This window comes from Triticum urartu, chromosome 2 (assembly GCF_003073215.2).
Source record: "Triticum urartu cultivar G1812 chromosome 2, Tu2.1, whole genome shotgun sequence".
Taxonomy (NCBI): Eukaryota; Viridiplantae; Streptophyta; class Magnoliopsida; order Poales; family Poaceae; genus Triticum; species Triticum urartu.
This window is the reverse complement of record NC_053023.1, coordinates 258716294-258740469: the sequence shown is the minus strand read 5'-3', so window position 1 is coordinate 258740469 and position 24176 is coordinate 258716294. Positions and strand designations below refer to the sequence as shown.

Here is a 24176-nt window from a genome sequence, read left to right as displayed (position 1 = left end):
GTTTTGGCGACCGGCGATCATCGACCCAATTCCGTCGGCGCCAACGCACCCGTCGACCTGGTTCTCGATCCTCGTTCCGGTTCTTCTTCTTCTTCTTTTCTTCTTCTTCTTCCTCTTCTTCTTCTTCTTCTTCTTCCTCCTCCTCCTCCTCTTTTTTTCATCTTTCTTCTTAACCTAAACTAAATCTAAAATAAACTAAATCTAAACCTAAACCTGAAAAAAAAGAAAAACACCTAAACTAAATCTAAAAAACAAAAAGAAGGAGAAGAGCTCACCTTGGGAGGGGCGGCCGGTGGAGGAGGGGCGGTGGAGGAGGCGCCCGGTGCAGGAGAGCCGCCGCAGGGGGGGAGGCAAGGCGGCCGTGGCAGGCGGCAGGCGGCCTGGGCAGGTAGCGGGCCGGGCGGCTGGGGGTCTGGGGCAGCGGTGGGGGTCGAGAGAGAGAGAGAGAGAGAGAGAGAGAGAGAGGCCGCATGGGGGTTGGCCGTTAGCCGTTAGGTAGTAACCTCTTTGCCGTCTGTTAGCAAAAGACGGCAAAGAGGGGGGGTGGGTGGGCCGTTACAGTGATGGCAAATAGAATCTTTGCCATCAACCAGTTCTTTGCCGTCTGTTTTTTGAAAGCAGGTGGCAAAGACCTCCTTTGCCGTCAGCTAGCAGACGGCAAAGAAATGATTGATGGCAAAACCTTCTATTCCAGTAGTGAGAGGACGTAGTCTTGACTTTTTGAAGAAAAAAACAGACATCATTATCAGGGCATTAAGTCTTTGTCCACAACACCATGATACATCTAATAAAACAATAATTAAACACACTCCTGTCCATTTATTAAGCGTAGGATCTAAATCTACGCAGGATCGACATGCAGTAGTCCAGAGATCGATCGATGGCATGATCATGTAGCAACTTAGACTTAATTAGGCACACGCACGATACGTGACAGAGCATGCATGCATGCACACATATGCATACACAGATAGCTATACGACGATGGAGATCGATGAACGTGAACGCACGGTGTCGATTGCACGAACCATCGTCTTTTGCATGCATGCGTGGTCTTGATTGGAGCTAATTGGCACCGCCGCCGCCGCCAGCAACGCTCAGGCCGAAGTGCAGCCGAGGAAGATGAGCCCACTGCAAACATGCACGCAAACCCACACAAATTAATGTCATATCTGATACTTAGGTGAAAATTCTCTGGAACCTAGGTGGTTATCTATTGGTTGTGAGATGGGTTATAAAATAGCATTCACACGATGCATGCATATAGAAATAGTATATAGGAGTACTAATTAGCTACTAGACATAAATGCAATGCGCCCTAAACCTTGTCTATGTGGAAACGCACGCAAATTTAACTGTGCCTTCTAAACTATGACGGAGGAAGTAGTGTAAATTAAGCGCTAGTATTAAAAAATTTGTACAATTAAGCCAGATCAAATTATTAAATGAAATTAAACATGAAAAATCAGCAGTGAGGGTTCACCAACAGATCCTACTGTATTGGTTAAACAAACAGAATGTCAAGCATCAAGTTGTGCACAAATAGTGTACGGCTAAATGCTAAAGAACTAACAAAAACATGAAGATCATGGACCAGATCATTACCTTCAAGATCAAAACGAACCACCTATCATATACTAGCTTCATGTGGAAACTGCATATTCGACAACATAATAAACAAAGAAAGGAATGTCGGCCGACCCCTATTGCAAAGCAAACCACTAGATCTCATTGGTGAGTCTCGACGAAGTCCACAATCGATGTTGCCCATCCAAAGACCATGCCAAATTTGGACATATATACTCGTGCACTAAACTGTTACTCGTTGCCAACGAAGAGGTGAGGTCCAAAACTCAAAAACAACGCCTCCAAAGTCGTGGCCTCAACCGGCAAAGCCAACCCATGGGGGGTTTTGTTCACCCGGGGAAGGAACCTGATTGGAGAATACAATGCCATAATCTCACATGACACCTCCATGAAGGTGAGTGGCCGCATGTGTGCACCATCATTGCTAAATCACCGTGTCAAGTTTTGTCCCAAAGTTGACACTAGACCATGTTCATTTATTTTCACGAATACACAAAAGATTTGCGTATCTTTTTCACTGATAGAGAGTATGCAAGAATAACAACTAAGACTTCCCATGGAGCGCGTATACAACCTATTGGCGTGCACATGGGTGGGTTTGAGCAGCCTAAGAGGCCACTCAAGCTACAACCTACGGCTATGTCTCAGGTAGGATGACATCCAGGCCGCTGGCCTTAGCATGCCCAACGGCGAGCCTCATCGTGTCTAGTCCGAGTCATGTTAGAGACAAAGGGATGTCCCATGTTGTAGATGCAACCGCTCCGAGCCTTCCAAATCCACCATGCAGTCAGAATGACCAAGGTTGAGAGGCCGTTGCGTTGGCTAGTGGGCGATGCATCGAAGGCCGAGGCCCACTAGTCAATGAAGTCCCCACCGGCGTCGAGCGGCCAGGTGCATGAACGACACCACGAGAGCATATCATGCCACACTTCGCGACAAAATAGGCAATCAACAAGCAGGTGAATCACTGTCTCAAGGTCACAGAGCACACAACACGGGACGTGTGGAAGGCCATGTCCCAACAACCGCCCATTAGCGAGCGCTAGCCAGAGAAGAGTTTTATTGGTGCGGGGCCTAGGTGTATCAGTCGAGCTCCCAGCGATGTTGACTCGTGGCCCCAAGGAACATCTCCTCATAGTAGGAACGCGCTATGCATTGGGGCACCACTTTCAGGAAAGACCATCATGCTCCGTCGTTAGCACGAATTTGTACAATCGCCGCCACAATTCAACGTACTCGATGAGAACGGAGGGTCCATGACCGCCGTGGATATCACGGATCCAAGCTCGCATGTGAAGGCCCTTCAGCGACCATACAACACTTGTGATGTTGACATGACACCAACGCGAGGACGGCGGGAGCGGCCTCAAAGATGGATTTCCCGTCAAGCCAATGATCCTTCCAAAACAGGCGGTCTCACCAGTTCCAACATGCCAAGTGGTCGAAGCGCGGAAGATGGTGCATACATCCACCGAGTGACTGCTCGGGAGGCACGGCCAAGGTCTGGTCGGGTCGGTCTTTTGGAGCCTTGGCCAACGGGTGCGGTGTGATGCCCATGTGATGAAAGTCATGGATGGCAAGCCCTCTGAGGCGGAGAGGACGACACACATGCTGCTCATTGACGTAGCAGTAGCCGTCACTAGCGTCTTTGCATGCATGCCAAAGGAAGACGCGGCGAATGCAATCCACTTTATGCAATAGTCGAAACACATAAACATAACAGAGAACCTTTGAACATTGCGGTGCATGTCGGATGTGGCTTCTTGGTTGGAACGCCTAGATCAACGAAACTTTCTCCCTAGACGTTAGGCAGTGGGCTGAAACGACTTTGGGTGGTTTTAGATTAGAGTAACTGTGGTTGTACTTTCTGGAGTGTTTTTTTTCTTGTGTCGCTGTTCTTTGGACAATTTGTATTGGTCGTTTGTATTTTCTGAATAATTTATGGTAGTTTGCGGGCCTACCTCGGCCTGCACTTGCATCGGCATAGGAGCAAACCTGGCCGCGGGGCTATTCATGATAACGTTACCTCAGTCCATTGAGAAATGGCAACGTATTTAAGTGTTTATATACTCAAGTTTATGTACCGATGGTGATGCGCGCACATGAATAATACAAATGTACTATAAATTATTTTTTTGCGAAATAAATGTACTATAATTAAGAGCGCACATGAATAATACAAATGTACTATAATTTTTTTTGCGAAATAAATGTACTATAATTAAGAGTACTTACGTTTTTTGCAGCAGTATTGAATGCCTCTCGGTGGCTAATCTCAGGATTGCTTGACTTTATCCTTTGTATCTCTTCCCTGTCAATCGAAGCGAGCTTAAATATGTATAATATGACTCCTGCATGTCTCCGCTTCTTAAACAATCATTCAGGGTCTCGTATGTATACATGAAATTTTGAGACCAGAAAATGCAATAGCTTAAAAACATAAATTAATTAACTACCCATCAACCTTGACAAATACTTCTGATTCACGCTGCACGTAGTTTCTTTTTGCAGGACACCATACACGTAGTTTTTTAGGGGATTAGTGAAGCAAACTAAAGCTACCTCATTAAATTCTAGTTTCATTTTAATTTGGATTTTTTTGCTCCCAGTGGGCTACACCTCTATGCCATTTATTGCCTCCTCTGAGTGTTAAATACATCTGTTTGAGTGACAATTAATATGAGACGAAAGGATTATCTTCGAGTTGTGCTTTGAGGTTACACATTTCATATGTGTCTACACTATGCAACATTGTACTAGCCGTGATGAACCAATTCGTATATAACTTGAACTAATCCATATGAGTGCATATTAATTAGGTGTGAAAATCAATTAAACATAAAATAATAGTAAAATCTAGACCATATTGTTCATGTTTTAGACATGACAGTACTCTAAACTTGAATTTATTAAGACATAAAATGAGGATATGCTGCAATAAAGATGGTAAAAATATGCAAATATCAAAGCACGAAGTAACTTTAGTTCTAGGTGTGATATATCCCGGTGGGGACAGCAATATATTCCCCATATACACGTAAAGGGTTATCGAGCAAGTTGTTTTATTGTATGAGGAACCGCATTTGTGAATAGATATAAAACTTTAGTTATAGTCTAACCATCTAAAAGCTTGCTTAAATTACGGAATTCATAACACAGACCAGTTTAATCCACGAAATATTTCAGGTTAAACAAACCAAATAACAATGAAAGACACTAATATGTAAGCGGTTGTTTCTGTCGCGTTTCCAAAGATAAAGTTGAAATTGTTTTGTCCTAGCAATACCTCCAGGAAATCTTATTTAAGTGTCACCCGCAAAAAAAAGAAATCTTATTTAAGTGATCAGTGCTTGATCTGACCCTGTTCACATGAATTAAGAAGAACTAATTTATTGCACTAGAAAAGGTATTATATTGTCTATATGAACAGAAAGATGCAGAATTCAATAGTTTTTGTTGAGGGAGATACTCCCTTCCATAGTACCATCTGGGTTTAGAGGCCTATTATTAATGTTGCCTTTTGCCAGACCATTTTAAATTTCACTAAGCCTATAAAAAAACCAATCAATGTCTAGATCTATCATGAATATGTATTAAAATTCATTTACTAGGTACTTTATATACTGATATTTTTCCTATAAAATTAGTCAAACTTAAACTAAATTAAGATAAGATCAAAGGCCTTGTAAACATGAATGGAGGGAGCAGTCACTAACAAATCCTAATAACCAAACAAAACAAACAAAAACATATCTCTGCAATAATTTGTGCAATACGTGCTTACAAAATCTGTCTTCCAAACAAACATAACAGAAACACATGTCATTAAGAATATACCTAGTGATGCAAAAACAATATCATAGAATACTTTTTATGGTTACAATGCAAGATAAGCCTAATCCTAGCTTGTTGTAACCCGGCCCAAAAATCTGGTGTTCAAACTTTCTTGCAAAACTCATTAACAAGACCACATAATAGTTAGTTCCATAATCATTTTATCATGTTTGAACTGTCCATCAATATTGTTGCTAGCTAATTAGCTAATGGAGCGATCGACCTATTCAATCTAGATTAGTTTGCACAGGTTTATACCAAACTTGGTTTGTAGCAACAATATTATGTAAGCGATCAACATATATATGGCCTGAAATCTCACTTGATGAATCTGTTGTACGCAGATGGAACATGTTGTCTCTTCTCCGGCGCCGGAGACAAAAAAAGAGATTACATGAGGTACTTGTAAAATAAAAATAAATTAATCAGTAATGTAATTAAACTGGTCATACTTCTATATGCAATACACACAGAACAGCGAGAGGGAAAAGGTAATGTGGAAATACGTTGGAATCAAGGTTAACTTCGACTATTTTGAGCATATGCCGTCATGGTATATTTGCAAAGTAGCTAGAGCATTTTCAACCAAAATGTGCATATTTGACCCTCAATATGTCCGCCAGAAGGAACCGGTGACCCCTCATTTGTCTATCATTGCAACCACACCCCTCATCTGCAAACCCTCATTTCCATATACTACTCCATGAAACATTCATTTCACCACGTACTAATCACATCAAAGAAACAAGCTACATTCGGAAAAGCAAAGTACCCTAATCTACTCATCGTCATAGGAGATGTAGATCGATGAGCCCCTTTCCATAGCCACCGGCCTCATGGTCATTGGCGCCGGTGCGAAATTCCAGTGCCTCCTCCACGTCCGCGAGTAGCCTCTCATGCCTCACGTCAGCGAGGTGGATATGCCAGCAGTTCACCTCCACCTCCCGCTCGGAATGGAGCGACTCCAAGATGGCCTGGTTTTTGGCCATGAGACGGCGGTTGGCGACGAGCACTGTGAAGGCGGCAGCGCCTGCTTGCTCTGCCACCAACTGCGCCTCCGCAGAGAGGTGCACCACCTCAGCCTCTGCGGCTTGGGTGAGGTGGAACTCAGCCTCCGCCTGCTTCCTGCACAATCCGCCAGGCTCAACCTCTAGGCCCCGTACTTCCTCCTTTGTCGCCTCCTCCTATGGAACCTCCATGCCCAGTCCTGGCACATTCTCCTCCCCCGCAAGGTGAGGGACACCACATATCTCGGCGGCGCACATCTCCCACATGACCTCCACCAGCACTCGAGCATGAGAATTGTGTAATGTGTGATGTTCTACCCGACCATGGTAGACGGCAAGGTCGAAGTGGATGGGATGGAAAGGACGCAATGGGGGCAGCTAAGTTTTACCCTCACCATCCGGCTTAAATAGCCGGATTTGGCCCCTCGAACGGTGCACCAGAGCGGCGCCATGATGTGTCCTTGCCGAATTGGTGACCTGGTCAGCGGTTCTCGTGTGGGTCCTGCCTGTCAGTCCCACGTGGTGGACGTGTCCGTGCGTCCCCATATCCGCCCCACATATGGGCTGGATATGAGGGGTGTCGGACAGCTTGGACGTATGTGTTGAGTTTTGGGGCTCCGGTTGGGTTATGTTTTTTGATCTGAAAGTGTTCGGGCTGTCTGCCTGGATGTTTAGGGGAAAGTAGGGGTTCCGGTCGTAAATGCTCTTAGTAGGTAACGTGTGTGGTTTTTAAATCAAAGTGTTTATGTGGTTTGTGCATAAACAAGTTATTTTAACTAAGGATAATTTGGCGAAACGCAATTGGACAGGATCTACAAGATGTAGCTTTTATGACCAACACGAATCTATCAAACACCTCTTTCTTGATTGCCCTGCAAAAAATTTGTGGCGTTCGGTTCACATAGCATTTAACATTGCTTCTCCGAATTCTATCACCGCGCTATTTGGGACGTGGCTAGATGGGATAAATCTCAAAACAGCGAGACATATTCGTGTTATGTGCTTTATTATGGGCAGTTTGGAACTGTAGAAATGATTTGTTCTTTAACAGAACAACAAATATTTATTTTTTGCAGGTCATCTTCTGGGCCACTACATTGCTCCGTATGTTGTCGCTACTCACTCCGACGGAGGCTAGGAAGCGTTTGGCTACTGGATCTACCCGATGGGAGATGGTAGCACGGACTATTTTCAACCGGTTTGGATGGCGGTCATGTAATATGATAGGCTTGTAGTGCTCCTATTTCAGTTTACCGGTCGGTTGTGGCTCTTATTCTTCTGTTTAGCTCTTGATGAGCCTTATCTGTTCTTTGAGCATGACATAATGATTTTACTGGAACCTTTGTTTTTTAATAATATTGGCCGTATGCATCGTTCTGATGCAGAGGCTGGGGCAAACCCCCTTTTCAAAAAAAAATATGAAACAAAAATAGTAAAATGATATGCAGTTCGTTAATAACAACAATTCAAGAAATGCGACAAAATAATAAACATGAAAATAAACAACATACGGTGTATCGGTGACACTTGCTGCTGATTGTTCACCATCGGATACATGGGCATTGCCCGCTGATTCCTTGCAGCAGAGTCGTAACTCCCAGAATTATTCAATACAACTCTGTTCTGCACCTAAATAAACAAATATGCATGTAACCATTAGTTGTAAATATTGGTCAAACTATATTTATGAGATGTACCCTTATTTATTTTCTCAAAAAACACTACCACAATATATATGAGATTAAATCAGTAGACAATGTTGTTGTCAACCTGTTTATTCATCATAGATTATGTACGAAGTTAAAATGTAATCATCAGCAGGCTATCCATAGAAGGATAGATGTCCGGAGAAAAAGAAATTGTACATCGGTCAGTCCACGTTCAAGGCGTAATATGTATTTTGAGATTTAGTTTGACCATCAGATGGAGCAGTAATATATGAGTTTTTTTAAAGAAGGAAAAAGATTTGCCATTTCATTGATTAAGAAAGGAGTTATCGAACAAGGGCCACAAGGCGGCAAAATAAAATGTCTAGTCTCGCGGCATTACAACACTCATGTGCTTTGCACCCGCCACTGCCCAAAGAGACACCTCTTCTTTGATCTTACAGATTAGAACCATAGAAGGGATGGGCGTGTTTCAAAAGACCCTAGCGTTACGCTCTGTCCATATCTCCCATGAGATAAGCATCATCAAGGAGGCTAGAGCCTTAGGGGAGCCAAGGCGAATCTGAAGGTTGCCATTCCATCAGTCTTTCACCGAAGTCCTCGTCTGCCATATCGCAGTAGAAATGTGGTGCATGCCAAGCCATGTAAGAATATGGTTCCAAATGCGGATGGTGAAGCGGCATTGGAAGAGGAGGTGGGCTGCCGACTCCTGGCATTGCTTACAAAGTGGGCAGAGGCCACAGTTTGGCCATCCGCGACGTATGAGACGATCCGATGTCCAAATCCTGTTTTGAAGGACTAGCCAAGCAAAGAACTTGCACCGAGGGGTGGCCCAAACCCTCCATACATAGTGAATGAGACCGAACGATGTGAGACCCTCAAATTGTGCCATGTAAGAAGACGAAGAAGAGTACACCCCATCCTTGGTGAACTTCCAGGTGATGGAATCTTCTATGTCACCATTCAGAGAGGTCATGGATATCTTCTCCCAGAGGTCGGCAAACTGTTGGACGTGTGCAAATGATAGGCCATTGGAGGTGTCAATGAGGGAGATCCAGTTGTTGTTGGTGAGGGCTTGCTGGACAGAGGAATTCTTCTTGCGGGAGATGGCAAAAATGTACGGTGCTAAGTCACGGGGGCAGAGACCATGCAACCAAGGGGAGTGCCAGAATCTGGCCGTGCGCCCATTTCCCACTATAACCATTGTAGCAGCTGCAAAAAATTTGTGGTCGTCCTCGGTGCATGGAGACCCCATGCCAACCCAGGGCTTGCTTTTGTCCACCCACTCGAACCATAGCCATCAAAGTCAGAGGGCCTTAGCGAATTTGTTCAAATTAAGCACACCCAAGCCACCAAACTGTTTAGGCTTGCAGACGAGGTCCCAATTGATCGTGCATGACCCTCCTGAGACTTTGTTGGTACCCGCCCAAAGGTAAGCACGCCGAAGTCGGTCAATTACGTTAAGGATCTCCACGGGGATGTCGAGAGACGTGAGATGATAAATTGCAATGGCCGTGAGGACCGCCTTTACAAGCACCACACGCCCAACAGTAGCGACGTGTCTTCCCTGCCAAGGTGGGAGCTTGCATGCGACCTTGTCCACAAGGTGTTGAAGATGAATGCTCTTGAGGTGCTTGACCGATAGCGGAAGGCCAAGGTACCGCATCGGGAACGCCGTGCGCATCGCCGGGAAGGCCTCGAGAATGTCATCCAAATTTATGTTGTCGCAGCGAATAGGAGCCACCAAACTTTTGGTTCAGTTAGTATGCAGGCTGGTCACCTCTCCAAAAGCAGCCAAGGAGGAAGCAAGAAATTGTACGTCACCCCTGGTGGGTTTGACAAAGATGGCAACATCGTCTGCATACAAGGACGTCCTGATGGTCGGAGCACTTACGCAAATGGGTTGAAGATATCCTTGTGCAGTGGCCTTGTTGAGGAGGTGGTGCAGGGGGTCGATTGCCAGGACAAAGAGCAACGGGGATAATGGATCTCCCTACCGGAGGCCACAACCGTGCTTCATCGGATCACCCACCACCCCATTGATAAGAACCCTCGAGGTGGCAGTGGAGAGGAGTGCCGAAACCCAATAGCGAAATATGGACAGGAACCCTAGGTGCCTCAAGAGGTCCATAAGGAAGTCCCATCTAACTGAGTCAAAAGCCTTCTTGATGTCAAGCTTGAACAGCAGGGTGGGTGTACGATTTCTGTGAAGTTTCCTCACCAAGTTTCTGACATACATGAAATTATCGTGAATGCTTCGCTTCTTTATGAAGGCACTTTGCGCACTAGAGACAAGGTTGTCCATATGGGGAGCTAGGCGCGTGGCCAACACCTTTGTTAGGATCTTCACAATGGCGTGAATGAGGCTAATGGGGCGAAAGTCCGAGATGCATTCCGCTCCATCTTTCTTTGGTATGAGAGCAATGTTGGCCGAGTTGAGCCAATGAAGGTTGGATGTGTGCAAGTTTGAGAAGTGGTTCACAGCAATCATAATGTCATCCTTGATAATCTCCCAACACTCTTTGAAGAAAGCTCCAGAGAAGCCATCGGGCCCTGGCGCTTTGTCACGGGGAAGGTCAAAAACCGCCTTCCTAACCTCCTCCTCCGTAAAGGCCGCCCCAAGATCTGAAAGGTCACTTGCAGGCACCGTAATGTTGTCCCAGTTGATGTCTTGATGGCGTGTCGAGCCACGCTTGGAGACCTCGGCAAAGTGGTTTTGGATGACTGACTTTTTGTGATCATGGTCAACTACCTAGCCGTTGTTGTGCTTCAGACGGTGAATGAAGTTCTTTCTTCTTTTGTGATTGACCCGCAGGTGAAAGAAATGAGTGTTGGCATCACCCTCTTTGAGGCTGGTGATTCTTGAATTATGTCTCTTTCGAGCACGCTCCATCACAGCCAGGGCAATAATCTTTCTTTTGACCCTCCTACGAATATCACGCTCCTCCACACTGAGAGGCATGAGCTCTTGTGCCACATCTAGGCGGAGAATGACCTCTAGAGCCATGATCAGCTGCACCTTTGAGTGTGCAAAAATCGTCCTGCTCCATTTCCTTAGAGCTTGGCTAGTTTTCTTGAGCTTGTGAAACATGATCTGATAGGGGTCAGAGTGGTTCACCCTTTGGTTCCAAGCGCCTTGAACGATCTCCTTGAATCTGGGCATTTTAGTCAAGAATTTCTCAAAGCGAAAACACTTTGACTTAGGTGGTCCTTGGACATTTGCGAGAAGGAGAGGGCAATGGTCAGAGAGGGATGAAGAGAGGGCATGAAGTAGATGACTGCCAAAGTCGATGTCCCAATCTTCATTGCAGAAAAACGAATCGAGTTTGCATAAGGTTGGATCACTTTGCTCATTACTCCAAGTGTATTTCCTGTTTTGTAGGTGTATTTCTTTCAGCTCACAGGTATTGAGGGTGTTACGGAAGCGAGTCATGCGGCTCCAATTACTGTTAGCACGGTTCTTGTCTCTTGCGCGGTAAATCTAATTAAAGTCACCGGCTAGCAGCCATCTAGTACCAGGAGTAGGCTTCTCAGAGATCAGCTCTTGGAAGAAAATGTCTTTGAGGTTGCTACGAGTTGGCCCATAGACGGTTGTTAACTTGAAGGAATTGTCGGTACGGATAATGGTGAATGTAGCAGAGAGGAAGAAAGTTCCAGTGCTAATCTCCTTAACCTCGACGAGGTCTTCGTCCCACAGAAGCAGGATGCCACCACGAGTACCAATAGCAGGTCGTTGTGCGAAGCCTTTGAGCCTCTGACCTCCAAGAGAGGAAGCCATGAAGGGGTCGACCTGCTTGAGTTCGGTCTCCTGTAGACATAGTAGATGGCAAGGCGTAGCAGCGACGGTCTCTCATATAGTTGCGCGGCGGTTGGGACAGTTTAAGCCACGAACATTCCAGTTCAGAATACTCAGGTCTTGATCATGCATATTGAAACCTGGGATACATCGGCTATGGAGTAACAAGAAGTGACACAACAAGTAAGAGCTGCCTTGGACGTTTAGGACAGACTGCATTGAGCATCTTTAGGTAGCAGAAGTTGTGATAATAAAAGAGCATCATCAGGTAACAGCAGAAGCTACAAAAACTACAGAACTCACACACATTCGCCTTGACAGGGCAACAAGGGGCAGCTATCTTCATCGACAGTAGGAAACATACATACACCCACACAGACAGAAAGCAATAGTTGGCCTTAGTTAACATGAAGACTAAGCTACATCTTCAATGACGAAAGCAGTCCAGTCATGCGGCCTCACCGGCCGCCTCTCCATTCGCAGACTGCAGCTCTGCTCCAGCCTCACCTCCATGCTCCACCAGTGCGTCCTCGATGGCCTTCGCAAGGTCACAGTCAAGGTTGAAGAGGAATCGAAGGGCCTCCACTGTGATGTCCGGGAGTTGCCCATTGAACATGGCAACAAATTTCCCGATGGCTTCTTCAGTAACTTCTTGTCCTTCATTGATGATGCCCATGCGTTGATAGAGAAGCCTCTCAGCCATCTGCGCCACCAGCAAAGCTCTCTTCTTTTCTTGAAGCCGAGGGCTGCGTCGGCTGAGGTTGAAGCCCGACACACCCGTGAGTGTCTTCCTCCTTGTCTTGGGTAGCCTCGGTGGTGTAGAGTTCGGTGTAGGCAGCAGGGGCGGAGCATAGGTGACAAACAGTGGGGACTTCACTAGAGGTTCATCAGAGCTAGTCACAACAGGACTAATTGGTGGGCTTGACATCGGAATGAAAATCGGAGTTTTCGGCTCCGCCTCCAGGTCAGCAGGCGAGGCATGGGAGGTTGAGGCAGCCAACATCAGTGGTGGTGGAGCAGCGCTGCAAAGATGCACAAGAGGAGTCGATGGGTGCAACTCGATGATGTCTTGCATCGTTGTGCGAGGGGAGGCCTCCTGATACGGCATGGCAGGGCACACCACGGCCGGCTTCATCTGGGCACCAAAACAAGGGCAGATCCAGCTCAACCAGGAGGCGTTGCCAGGCGAGAAGGACACTTGCACCACGTCACAAGAGGTGGGCATAGGCTTGGCTGGAGGTGAGAGACCACGGCTGTCCTCGCAGATGGGGCTGGCCGCTCCACCTGAGTGCGCCGAGCGCGTGCCGCGGTTGTCAGCCCGACGGCGGGCGCGCCTGATACGTCTCCCACGTATCTATAATTTTTGATTGCTCCATGCTATATTATCTACTGTTTTGGACATTATTGGGCTTTATTATCCACTTTTATATTATTTTTGGGACTAACCTATTAATCGGAGGCCCAACCCAGAATTGATGTTTTTTGCCTGTTTTATGGTTTCGAAGAAAAGGAATATCAAATGGAGTCCAAACGGAATGAAACCTTCGGGGACGTGATAGGGGGCGCGCCCACCCCCACCAGGCGCGCCCTCCACCCTCGCGGCCCCCCTGTTGCTCCACCAACGTAGTCCTTCCTCCTATATATACCTACGTACCCCCAAACGATCAGATACAGAGCCAAAAACCTAATTCCACCGCCGCAACATTTTGTATCCACGAGATCCCATCTTGGGGCCTGTTCTGGAGCTCTGCCGAAGGGGGCATCGATCACGGAGGGCTTCTACATCAACACCATAGCCTCTCCGATGAAGTGTGAGTAGTTTACCTCAGACCTACGGGTCCATAGTTATTAGCTAGATGGCTTCTTCTCTCTTTTTGGATCTGAATACAATGTTCTCCCCCTCTCTTGTGGAGAACTATTCGATGTAATCTTCTTTTTGCGGTGTGTTTGTTGAGACCGATGAATTGTGCGTTTATGATCAAGTCTATCTATGAATAATATTTGAATCTTCTTTGAATTCTTTTATGTATGATTGGTTATCTTTGCAAGTCTCCTCGAATTACCAGTTTGGTTTGGCCTACTAGATTGATCTTTCTTGCAATGGGAGAAGTGCTTAGCTTTGGGTTCAATCTTGCAGTGTCCTTTCCCAGTGACAATAGGGGCAGCAAGGCACGTATTGTATTGTTGCCATCGAGGATAACAAGATGGGGTTTTCTTCATATTGCATGAGTCTATCCCTCTACATCATGTCATCTTGCTTAAGGCGTTACTCTGTTTTTTACTTAATACTCTAGATGCATGCTAGATAGCGGTCGATGAGTGGAGTAATAGTAGTAGATGCAGGCAGGAGTCGGTCTACTTGTCTCGGACGTGATGCTTATATACATGATCATACCTAGATATTCTCATAACTATGCTCAATTCTGTCAATTGCTCAACAGTAATTTGTTCACCCACCATAGAATACTTATGCTCTCGAGAGAAGCCACTAGTGAAACCTATGGCCCCCGGGTCTATCTTTATCATATTGATCTCCCACTACTTAGTTATTTCCATTGCTATTTACTTTGCCTTTATTTTACTTTGCATCTTCTATCATAAAAATACCAGAAATATTATCTTATCATATCTATCAGATCTCACTCTCGTAAGTGGCCTTATAGGGATTGACGACCCCTATTTGCGTTGGTTGCGAGGATTTATTTGTATTGTGCAGGTACGAGGGACTCGCGCGTAGCCTCCTACTGGATTGATACCTTGGTTCTCAAAAACTGAGGGAAATACTTACACTACTTTGCTGCATCATCCCTTCCTCTTCGGGGAAAACCAACGCAGTGCTCAAGAGGTAGCAAGAAGGATTTCTGGCGCCGTTGTCGGGGAGGTCTACGCAAAAGTCAACATACCAAGTACCCATCACATACCCTTATCTTCCGCATTACATTATTTGCCATTTGCCTCTCGTTTTCCTCCCCCCCACTTCACCCTTATCGTTTTATTCGCCCTCTCTCTCTATCCTCCCTCTCTATTTGCCTCTTTTTGCTCACTTGCTTTTTGTTTGCTTGTGTGTTAGTTTGTTTGCTTGTCGTTATGGCTAGTCCCTTATCTTCTCCATTATCTCCTGAGAATGAAATTCTAAATTTTAAGCAAAGGGAGGGAGAAAATCTAAAAGATGCTTGCTATAGAATTTGCAATGCTCAAAATAGATCTACTAGGAAGAAATCTACTTCCGTTCTCCTTCGCAATTTTTATGTAGGCATTACTCCTTGGCACCGTTATGTTCTTGATACTATTACCGGAGGGAACTTTTTGGGTAGCCATACTTTTGATTCTTATAATGCTATGTTAGATTTATTTGGCTCACCCCCTCTCTTGGTTAATGGAACTATATTAACTTTGGAGCATGTAATGCAAAGGCTTGAAATTATTGAAAATAAGGTTGCTACCGTAGAGTTAATTGAAAATTTGGATAAAAAGATCCACAGCCGAATCTCTCAATATGGATCTAAAGTAGGAGTTACTTTGAAACATATTAAAGAAAATGAACCCATAGTTAATGAGAAAATAAATCACGATTCCGTTAGGATCGATAAACTTGAGAATATTATTACCAACTTGGGAACCGCTTTTTCTTCCATAAATAATACTCAAAGTCCTTCCACTAAAGTTGCCAAGCTTATGTATGTTCCTAAAAATAAGGGTGAATCCTCTAGTAAGGATGCGGATCTCAAATCTATAAGTATTCATCCCAATCTTTTTGCTATCATTAAGGAACCATTTGTTACAAATGAATTTTTAGATCTTATGCCTAAAAGTTTGATAATTAATAAAGAAATTCCTAAAGATGGTAGATTCCTAATTGAAGAATTGCCTACCAAAGATGGCAATACCTAGATCTATTCTTGCTTTTTATGCCTAGCTAGGGGCGTTAAACGATAGCGCTTGTTGGGAGGCAACCCAATTTTATTTTTATTCCTTGCTTTTTGCTCCTGTTTAGTAATAAATAATTTATCTAGCCTCTGTTTTTGTTGTGTTTTTTGTGTTTAATTAGTGTTTATGCCAAGTAGAACCGTTGGGAAGACTTGGGGAAAGTCTTGTTGAACTTGCTGTAAAAAACAGAAACTTTAGCGCTCACGAGAACTACTGAAATTTTTATTTGGAAAGTGATATTTAGTTAATTATTTTTTCAGATGATTAATAGATAAATTACTCACGTCCAAAAATTTATTTTAGAATTTTTGGCGTTCCAGATCTTGCGCTAGCTACAGATTACTACAGACTGTTCTGTTTTTGACAGATTCTGTTTTTCGTGTGTTGTTTGCTTATTTTGATGAATCTATGGCTAGTAAAATAGTTTATAAACCATAGATAAGTTGGAATACAGTAGGTATAACACCAATATAAATAAAGAATGAGTTCATTACCTTACCTTGAAGTGTTCTTTTATTTTCTTTCGCTAACGGAACTCACGAGATTTTCTACTTTAAGTTTTGTGTTGTCAAGTTTTCAAATTTTGGGTAAAGATTTGATGGATTATGGAACCAGGAGTGGAAAGAGCCTAATCTTGGGGATGCCCATGGCACCCCCAAGATAATCTAAGGACACCTAAAATCGAAAGCTTGGGGATGCCCCGGAAGGCATCCCCTCTTTCGTCTACTTCTATCGATAACTTTACTTGGAGCTATATTTTTATTCGCCACATGATATGTGTTTTGCTTGGAGCGTCTTGTATTATTTGAGTCTTTGCTTGTTAGTTTACCACAATCATCCTTGCTGTACACACCTTTTGAGAGAGCCATACATGATTTGGAATTTGTTAGAATACTCTATGTGCTTCGCTTATATCTTTTGAGTTATATAATTTTGCTCTAGTATTTCACTTATATCTTTTAGAGCACGGTGGTGGATTTGTTTTATAGAAACTATTGATCTCTCATGCTTCACTTATATTATTTTGAGAGTCTTTATAGCATGGTAATTTGCTTTAAATCCTAATATGCTAGGTATTCAAGAATATAAAAAATTCTCTTATGAGTGTGTTGAATACTATGAGAAGTTTGATGCTTGATAATTGTTTTGAGATATAAAGATGGTGATATTAAAGTTATGCTAGTTGAGTAGTTGTGAATTTGAGAAATACTTGTGTTGAAGCTTGTGATTCCCGTAGCATGCACGTATGGTGAACCGTTATGTGATGAAGTCCGGGCATGGTTTATTTTTTGATTGTCTTCCTTATGAGTGGCGGTCAGGGATGAGCGATGGTCTTTTCCTACCAATCTATCCCCCTAGGAGCATGCGCGTAATACTTTGCTTTGATAACTTGTAGATTTTTGCAATAAGTATATGAGTTCTTTATGACTAATGTTGAGTCCATGGATTATACACACTTTTCTCACCCTTTCACCTTTGCTAGCCTCTCTAATACCGCGCACCTTTCGCCGGTATCATACACCCACCATATACCTTCCTCAAAACAGCCACCATACCTACCTATTATGGCATTTCCATAGCCATTCTGAGATATATTGCCATGCAACTTTCCACCGTTCCGTTTATCATGACACACTCCATCATTGTCATATTGCTTAGCATGATCATGTAGTTGACATCGTATTTGTGGCAAAGCCACCATTCATAATTCTTTCATACGTGTCACTCATGCATCATTGCATATCCCGGTACACCGCCAGAGGCATTCATATAGAGTCATGTTTTGTTCTAAGTATCGAGTTGTAATTATTGAGTTGTAAGAAAAATAAAAGTGTGAGGATCATCATTATTAGAGCATTGTCCCAGTGAGGAAAGGATGATGGAGACTATGATTCCCTCACAAGTCGGGATGAGACTCCGGACGAAAAATAAAAAAAAGAGAAATAAAAGAGGCCATAAAAAAGAAAAAAAAGAGAAAAGGCCCAAATAAAAAAAGAAAAAAATGAGAGAAAAAGAGAGAAGGGACAATGTTACTATCCTTTTACCACACTTGTGCTTCAAAGTAGCACCATGATCTTCATAGTAGAGAGTCTCTCATGTTGTCACTTTCATATAATAGTGGGAATCTTTCATTATAGAACTTGGCTTGTATATTCCAATGATGGGCTTCCTCAAAATGCCCTAGGTCTTCATAAGAAAGCAAGTTGGATGCACACCCACTTAGTTTCTTTTTGAGCTTTCATATATTTATAGCTCTAGTGCATCCGTTGCATGGCAATCCCTACTCACTCACATTGATATCTATTGATGGGCATCTCCATAGCCCGTTGATATGCCTAGTTGATGTGAGACTATCTTCTCCCTTTTTGTCTTCTCCACAACCACTACTCTATTCCACCTATAGTGCTATATCCATGGCTCACGCTCATGTATTGCGTGAAGATTGAAAAAGTTTTGAGAATGTCAAAAGTATGAAACAATTGCTTGGCTTGACATCGGGGTTGTGCATGATTTAAATATTTTGTGTGGTGAAGATAGAGCATAGCCAGACTATATGATTTTGTAGGGATAACTTTCTTTAGCCATATTATTTTGAGAAGACATAATTGCTTTGTTAGTATGCTTCAAGTATTATTATTTTTATGTCAATATGAACTTTTGTCTTGAATCTTTCGGATCTGAATATTCATACCACAATTAAGAAGAATTACATTAAAATTATGCCAAGTAGCACTCCGCATCAAAAATTCTGTTTTTATCATTTACCTACTCGAGGAAGAGCAGGAATTAAGCTTGGGGATGCTTGATACGTCTCCAACGTATCTATAATTTTTGATTGCTCCATGCTATATTATCTACTGTTTTGGACATTATTGGGCTTTATTATCCACTTCTATATTATTTTTGGGACTAACCTATTAACCAGAGGCCCAACCCAGAATTGCTGTTTTTTTGCCTGTTTTAGGGTTTCGAAGAAAAGGAATATCAAACGGAGTCCAAACGGAATGAAACCTTCGGGAGCGTGATTTTCTCAATGAACAAGAACCGGGAGACTTGGACCGTACGTCAAGAAAGGAAACAGGAGGCCACGAGGTAGGGGGCGCACCCACCCCCACCAAGCGTGCCCTCCACCCTCGTGGGCCCCCTGTTGCTCCACCGACGTACTCCTTCCTCATATATATACCTACATACCCCCAAACAATTAGATACGGAGCCAAAAACCTAATTCCACCGCCACAACTTTCTGTATCCACGAGATCCCATCTTGGGGCCTGTTCCGGAGCTCCGCCGGAGGGGGCATCAATCACGAAGGGCTTCTACATCAACACCATAGCCTCTCCGATGAAGTGTGAGTAGTTTAGCTCAGACCTACGGGTCCATAGTTATTAGCTAGATGGCTTCTTCTCTCTTTTTGGATCTCAATACATTGTCCCCCCTCTCTTGTGGAGAACTATTTGATGTAATCTTCTTTTTGCGGTGTATTTGTTGAGACCGATGAATTGTGGGTTTATGATCAAGTCTATCTATGAATAATATTTGAATCTTCTCTGAATTCTTTTATGTATGATTGGTTATCTTTGCAAGTCTCTTCGAATTATCATTTTGGTTTGGCCTACTAGATTGATCTTTCTTGCAATGGGAGAAGTGCTTAGCTTTGGGTTCAATCTTGCGGTGTCCTTTCCCAGTGATAGTAGGGGCAGCAAGGCACGTATTGTATTGTTGCCATCGAGGATAACAAGATGGGGTTTTCTTCATATTGCATGAGTCTATCCCTCTACATTATGTCATCTTGCTTAAGGCGTTACTCTGTTTTTAACTTAATACTCTAGATGCATGCTGGATAGCGGTCGATGAGTGGAGTAATAGTAGTAGATGCAGGCAGGAGTCGGTCTACTTGTCTCGGACGTGATGCCTATATACATGATCATACCTAGATATTCTCATAACTATGCTCAATTCTGTCAATTGCTCAACAGTAATTTGTTCACCCACCGTAGAATACTTATGCTCTCGAGAGAAGCCACTAGTGAAACCTATGGCCCCCGGGTCTATCTTTATCATATTGATCTCCTACTACTTAGTTATTTCCTTTGCTATTAACTTTGCCTTTATTTTACTTTGTATCTTTTATCATAAAAATACCAAAAATATTATCTTATCATATCTATCAGATCTCACTCTCGTAAGTGGCCTTATAGGGATTGACAACCCCTATTTGCGTTGGTTGTGAGGATTTATTTGTTTTGTGCAGGTGCGAGGGACTCGCGCGTAGCCTCCTACTGGACTGATACCTTGGTTCTCAAAAACTGAGGGAAAATACTTACGCTACTTTGCTGCATCATCCCTTCCTCTTCGGGGAAAACCAACGCAGTGCTCAAGAGGTAGCAACTCCTGCCCGAAGCCGGGATGACAACGCCATCAGGAAGGCACTAGACCTGCTTCCAGTCGATCTTGCATGCGTCGGCGGCTTCGGTGCACCTCCGTCGTCCATCCCGGCCGGCTGGTCGTCGCGGCGGCCTCCCCGGTCTTTGCGGTGGCCGTCCCGGGAGACATGGCGGCCCTCGTCCTCGCGGCGTTCCGGAGCGCGTGAGTGGCTGCGGAAGAAGCGATCTCGCCAGGAGGAGGAGCGATCCTCGCGGCTCCGGTGTCCACGGTCATCATCGTCATCGCGGCGGTCGCGGTCTTGGTCGTCTTCCCTTCTTCGCCCAGCAACCTCCAGGTGGTCGTGCATTCTTGATTCGCCGTCGATCACACCGTAGTGCCAGGTGAACGGGTGTGAGGAGCGAGGGCGACGTGGGATGACGCCACTGGCATCGGGGGTGAAGTCTTCCACCGTTTCAAGGTGCACCAAGACGCGCCGCTTGAGGCTGCGTCGGCCTATCACAGCGCTCGGGCCTTTGCTGTAGCCCGCCGCTTGTTTGCCAGTGATCGTGAGCCGAAGAACCTTGGGGATGGCCGAGGGATTTGCAGACCACACCCACAAGTTGAATGAGGATGAATCTTCTCTCTTCACGGTGGCCACATCGAAGTAGTGAAGGAAAGTATTAGGTCCGAGCACCTGCTCTGCGACCTCATCGCACTAGGCGTTGAGAGGCAAGTTCTCAATGCAGAGGTGCACGTGGTAGTACGCCTCCACCGAGTCGGCATTTTCTTCGGGCCTCCAGTTGGTGGCATGGATGTTGAGACCGTTGCGGCTGAATCGGCCTGGAGACGCCGTGACTTGGTCACGATGGTGCGGATGCGTGAAGAGCACGAAGAAATCTTCTGGGAAGTGAGGGACCACCTTGATGTAGTTGCGGTCGATGAAGAACTCGCTGGCGATGGCGTCCCTGATCTCCGCGCCACTAACTCGCAGACGGTTGCCTCCAAGCCACACAAAGGCGCCTAGGGTGGCAAGGGAAGCAGCAGCATCCTCCATGGCCTGCGTGGAGGTGATGACGACATGCCCCTCCTCCGGGCGCAGGCTCGGGTCTCCGACTCGTGGTGGCATAGCTGCAGCAACAGCCGGGCGCGGAGACGCAGTTGCAGCTGGAACTGACCGCGGCGTTGCCACGGCAACTGTAGATGGCAAGGGACCGCTTGGTGGGGATGGCTTGGAGGGTGGCGAGGCAGGGCAGTCACGAGCGCGGTGTCCGCAACGTCGACGGGCTCGACATCTGAGAGGGTTCCGACAGGCAGCTTTGCATTGGCCTTTGTCCAGGCAGCGATGGCAGATGCGGTGGCGATGCTTGACAAAATCTTTGCGCTTCGGAGGGGAATAAGAGGACGCTGCCCTCCTCTGTCTTGAATTTTGGTAGCTGGGGAGCGCCCTCCACCAGTACGCCGACTTTACTATGTGCAATCCCTCTTCATAGCTCGCTCCGGGGGAAGCGGCAGGCTCGGGGCTCGAGCGACGAGACGTCCGCGCCGCACGCCGGCAGGTCTTGAAGGCGCCTGCAGAAGCCGTCTTAAGGTAGGGGCTGTGCGTGCCATGAATGGGGGGGGGGGGGAGTGGAGTTGAGTCCAGCACTTCCACATTAATGGCAAAGCTGACCGAGCGAGGTAGCCCTACACAAGCGCCAGCCACGGGGGCCTCGAGCTGGGAGTCGACGGCGAACGAGGAGCCCGAGTCGACCGCCACCCAGGCCGGCGATTCCAGATCTGGCGAGTCAGCCACCGGTCGTGGCGAAGTGGGGGTTGCTGAGACACCCAGGAGCTTCTGCGGGTAGGGGAAACCAGGGGGGACGAGCGGTGATGGTGGGGAGCACGCCTGTGCTTGGATCTAGACGGAAGCTGCTGCGGCGGGGGTGGCTGTGGGCGCCGGAGCGACGCGTCGTAGGAGCATGGGCGTGGTGCGCAGCATATATATGCCATGAAATCATACTGTTAGAATCTTCTTTTAAATATAAACTCATCACTATACTTTTTGTGGCACACATCTTATATATTGTTGGTCTAACTGATGGCGATAGTAAATCTCGAAATACATACTAGGCCTTATAAACCCGGGTGAAGTAGTCATCTAGGGCAAAAGAAACAATTAAGCGTCCTATTAGATATTTATATAACCTAGTAAACACACATATACATAGTGCCACAATAACTCTTGCTGTTATATTTGTGGATCCACAATTTATTAGAACCGTTTGCATTCTAGACCTGGTGTTCTTGAGCCGTGCTTGCTTGGTGGAAAGGTCCAAGATCCATGGAGAGAACCATCGTGCAATGCCCACATCTAACATTCACAATGTTGTAGTAACAATTGTTTGGCACGTTGACCTGCAAATATGTTTGTATACGTTAACTGCTAATAATTAAACCTGTGTACATGTGTTTTATTATTAAAGGTACTGATGCATAGAACTGTAGTATTTTGGAGTATGAATTATATCACGTGTATTTGTTTTGCAATAAATAATGTACAGGATAAACGTGGCACTGTTGAACTATTATTGTAAGTATAGTAGCTAAATGGAGTATCTTGAATAGTTATCTGTATATGGTAGTCATTCATAAATCATGTATGATAGATCCAAATGAACAGAAACAAGTCACAGGCTAGATTAAATGCTTGCTATCTTGCACCGGCGCTAGCTTGCAAATGGTTCAAGTACAGTCAACAAAACATGCTAGCTATGTGCAACAGTGCTTAGACTTCATAGATACACACAGGCATGCGCGCGGAGAGAGGGAGAGAGAGATATGTACAAAATCATGCGTGCTCTAAAAAGTAGAGTTGTAAGAGCTATATGGGGTCAATGCAAACGGTCAATGTGTGGTGCCCACTAGGTAGAGAGTTATAGTAGCTAGGAATGCATGGTAAAGTTGCACCATGTCTCATATCTATATCGTACCCTGATGTATGATGAGAAAGTATTAGAATAAATCTGAGGCGCACCGTCGATCTACCGAGGACCAAGCAATCACATCAGTATGACACCGAGATTTGTTAACGAGATTCACCATCATGGCTACATCCCTGGGGCATGACTACGGGCGCTCCTCCCATGACACCATCACAATACCGTACACCGGCCACCCAGGCGCCGGCACACGCCGCTGGCTCCCCCTTGCACGCCTGTGCTATTATGTTGGCATATTTTACATCGTGTGTCTACCCCCGCTATATATGAGAGGCCTAGGATACAAGTGTCCTATTAGGACACAACTCCTACCCTGTCTACACACGTCCAAATCTAAGTCCAATTGTAACATACCTTGTACAATAATATTCGACACAATTCTAACAAACTCCACCTTGGCGGATATTCTTCACCACCTTGGGTTCATCCATGCGTCGAACCTCCATGTACGCTGAACTTGAGATACGCCATGAGCTCCCCTGCTACTCCCAGACTCCATGTGACTCCACCTGCAACTGTAGTCTCTTCTCGTCTTCTTCACAGTCAATACTCGAGCAAAAATTAAGTTTCTCATTACTCTACTTTGTGCTCCCAACTTCCGGAGTTTCCGTTCAACGCCATCACAAACCGACCATTGTCTGCATGAAAGTGAACAACTCAGGTATTGGATGCCACATATAAGAGTTACGTGAACTCAACATCACCGCTCTTCCTTGACCGCCTTTTTGAAACTTGAAGGAATTTCACCATTGCCCTGTGTCACCCTGAGTCAAATTCACAGTTGTCTCATCTTTTTTTCCCGGTTAGTCTTTGACATGTCCCACAGCCATAGCACTCTGCCTCCTTCTGTCTTGTCATCCGCACTTTGCCATGTGCACCGAGCACCACAGAATATACGGGCGTGTACTCTCTTAGCTTTTGACAATTTCAGACTCTCTGGCACTTTCTCAGATTCTCCATGGTTAACTCCTATCCATCTTCCGACACTGATAGACCAGTCACCAACTTGAATCCG

At 45.2% G+C, this 24176-nt stretch overlaps 1 protein-coding gene across 1 annotated transcript; it reads right to left on the bottom strand.

The window, feature by feature from the left end:
• Positions 1-1065: 1065 nt before the first annotated feature.
• On the bottom strand, positions 1066-23607 carry LOC125536122 (protein YABBY 1-like). Its single transcript, XM_048699264.1, has 6 exons — positions 23551-23607; positions 22458-22577; positions 7940-8057; positions 5744-5792; positions 3823-3898; positions 1066-1131 (listed from the first exon to the last, which is right to left on the bottom strand). The coding sequence occupies exons 1-6, from the start codon at positions 23605-23607 to the stop codon at positions 1066-1068; spliced, it is 486 nt and encodes a 161-aa protein (XP_048555221.1).
• Between the last annotated feature and the right edge of the window lie 569 nt (positions 23608-24176).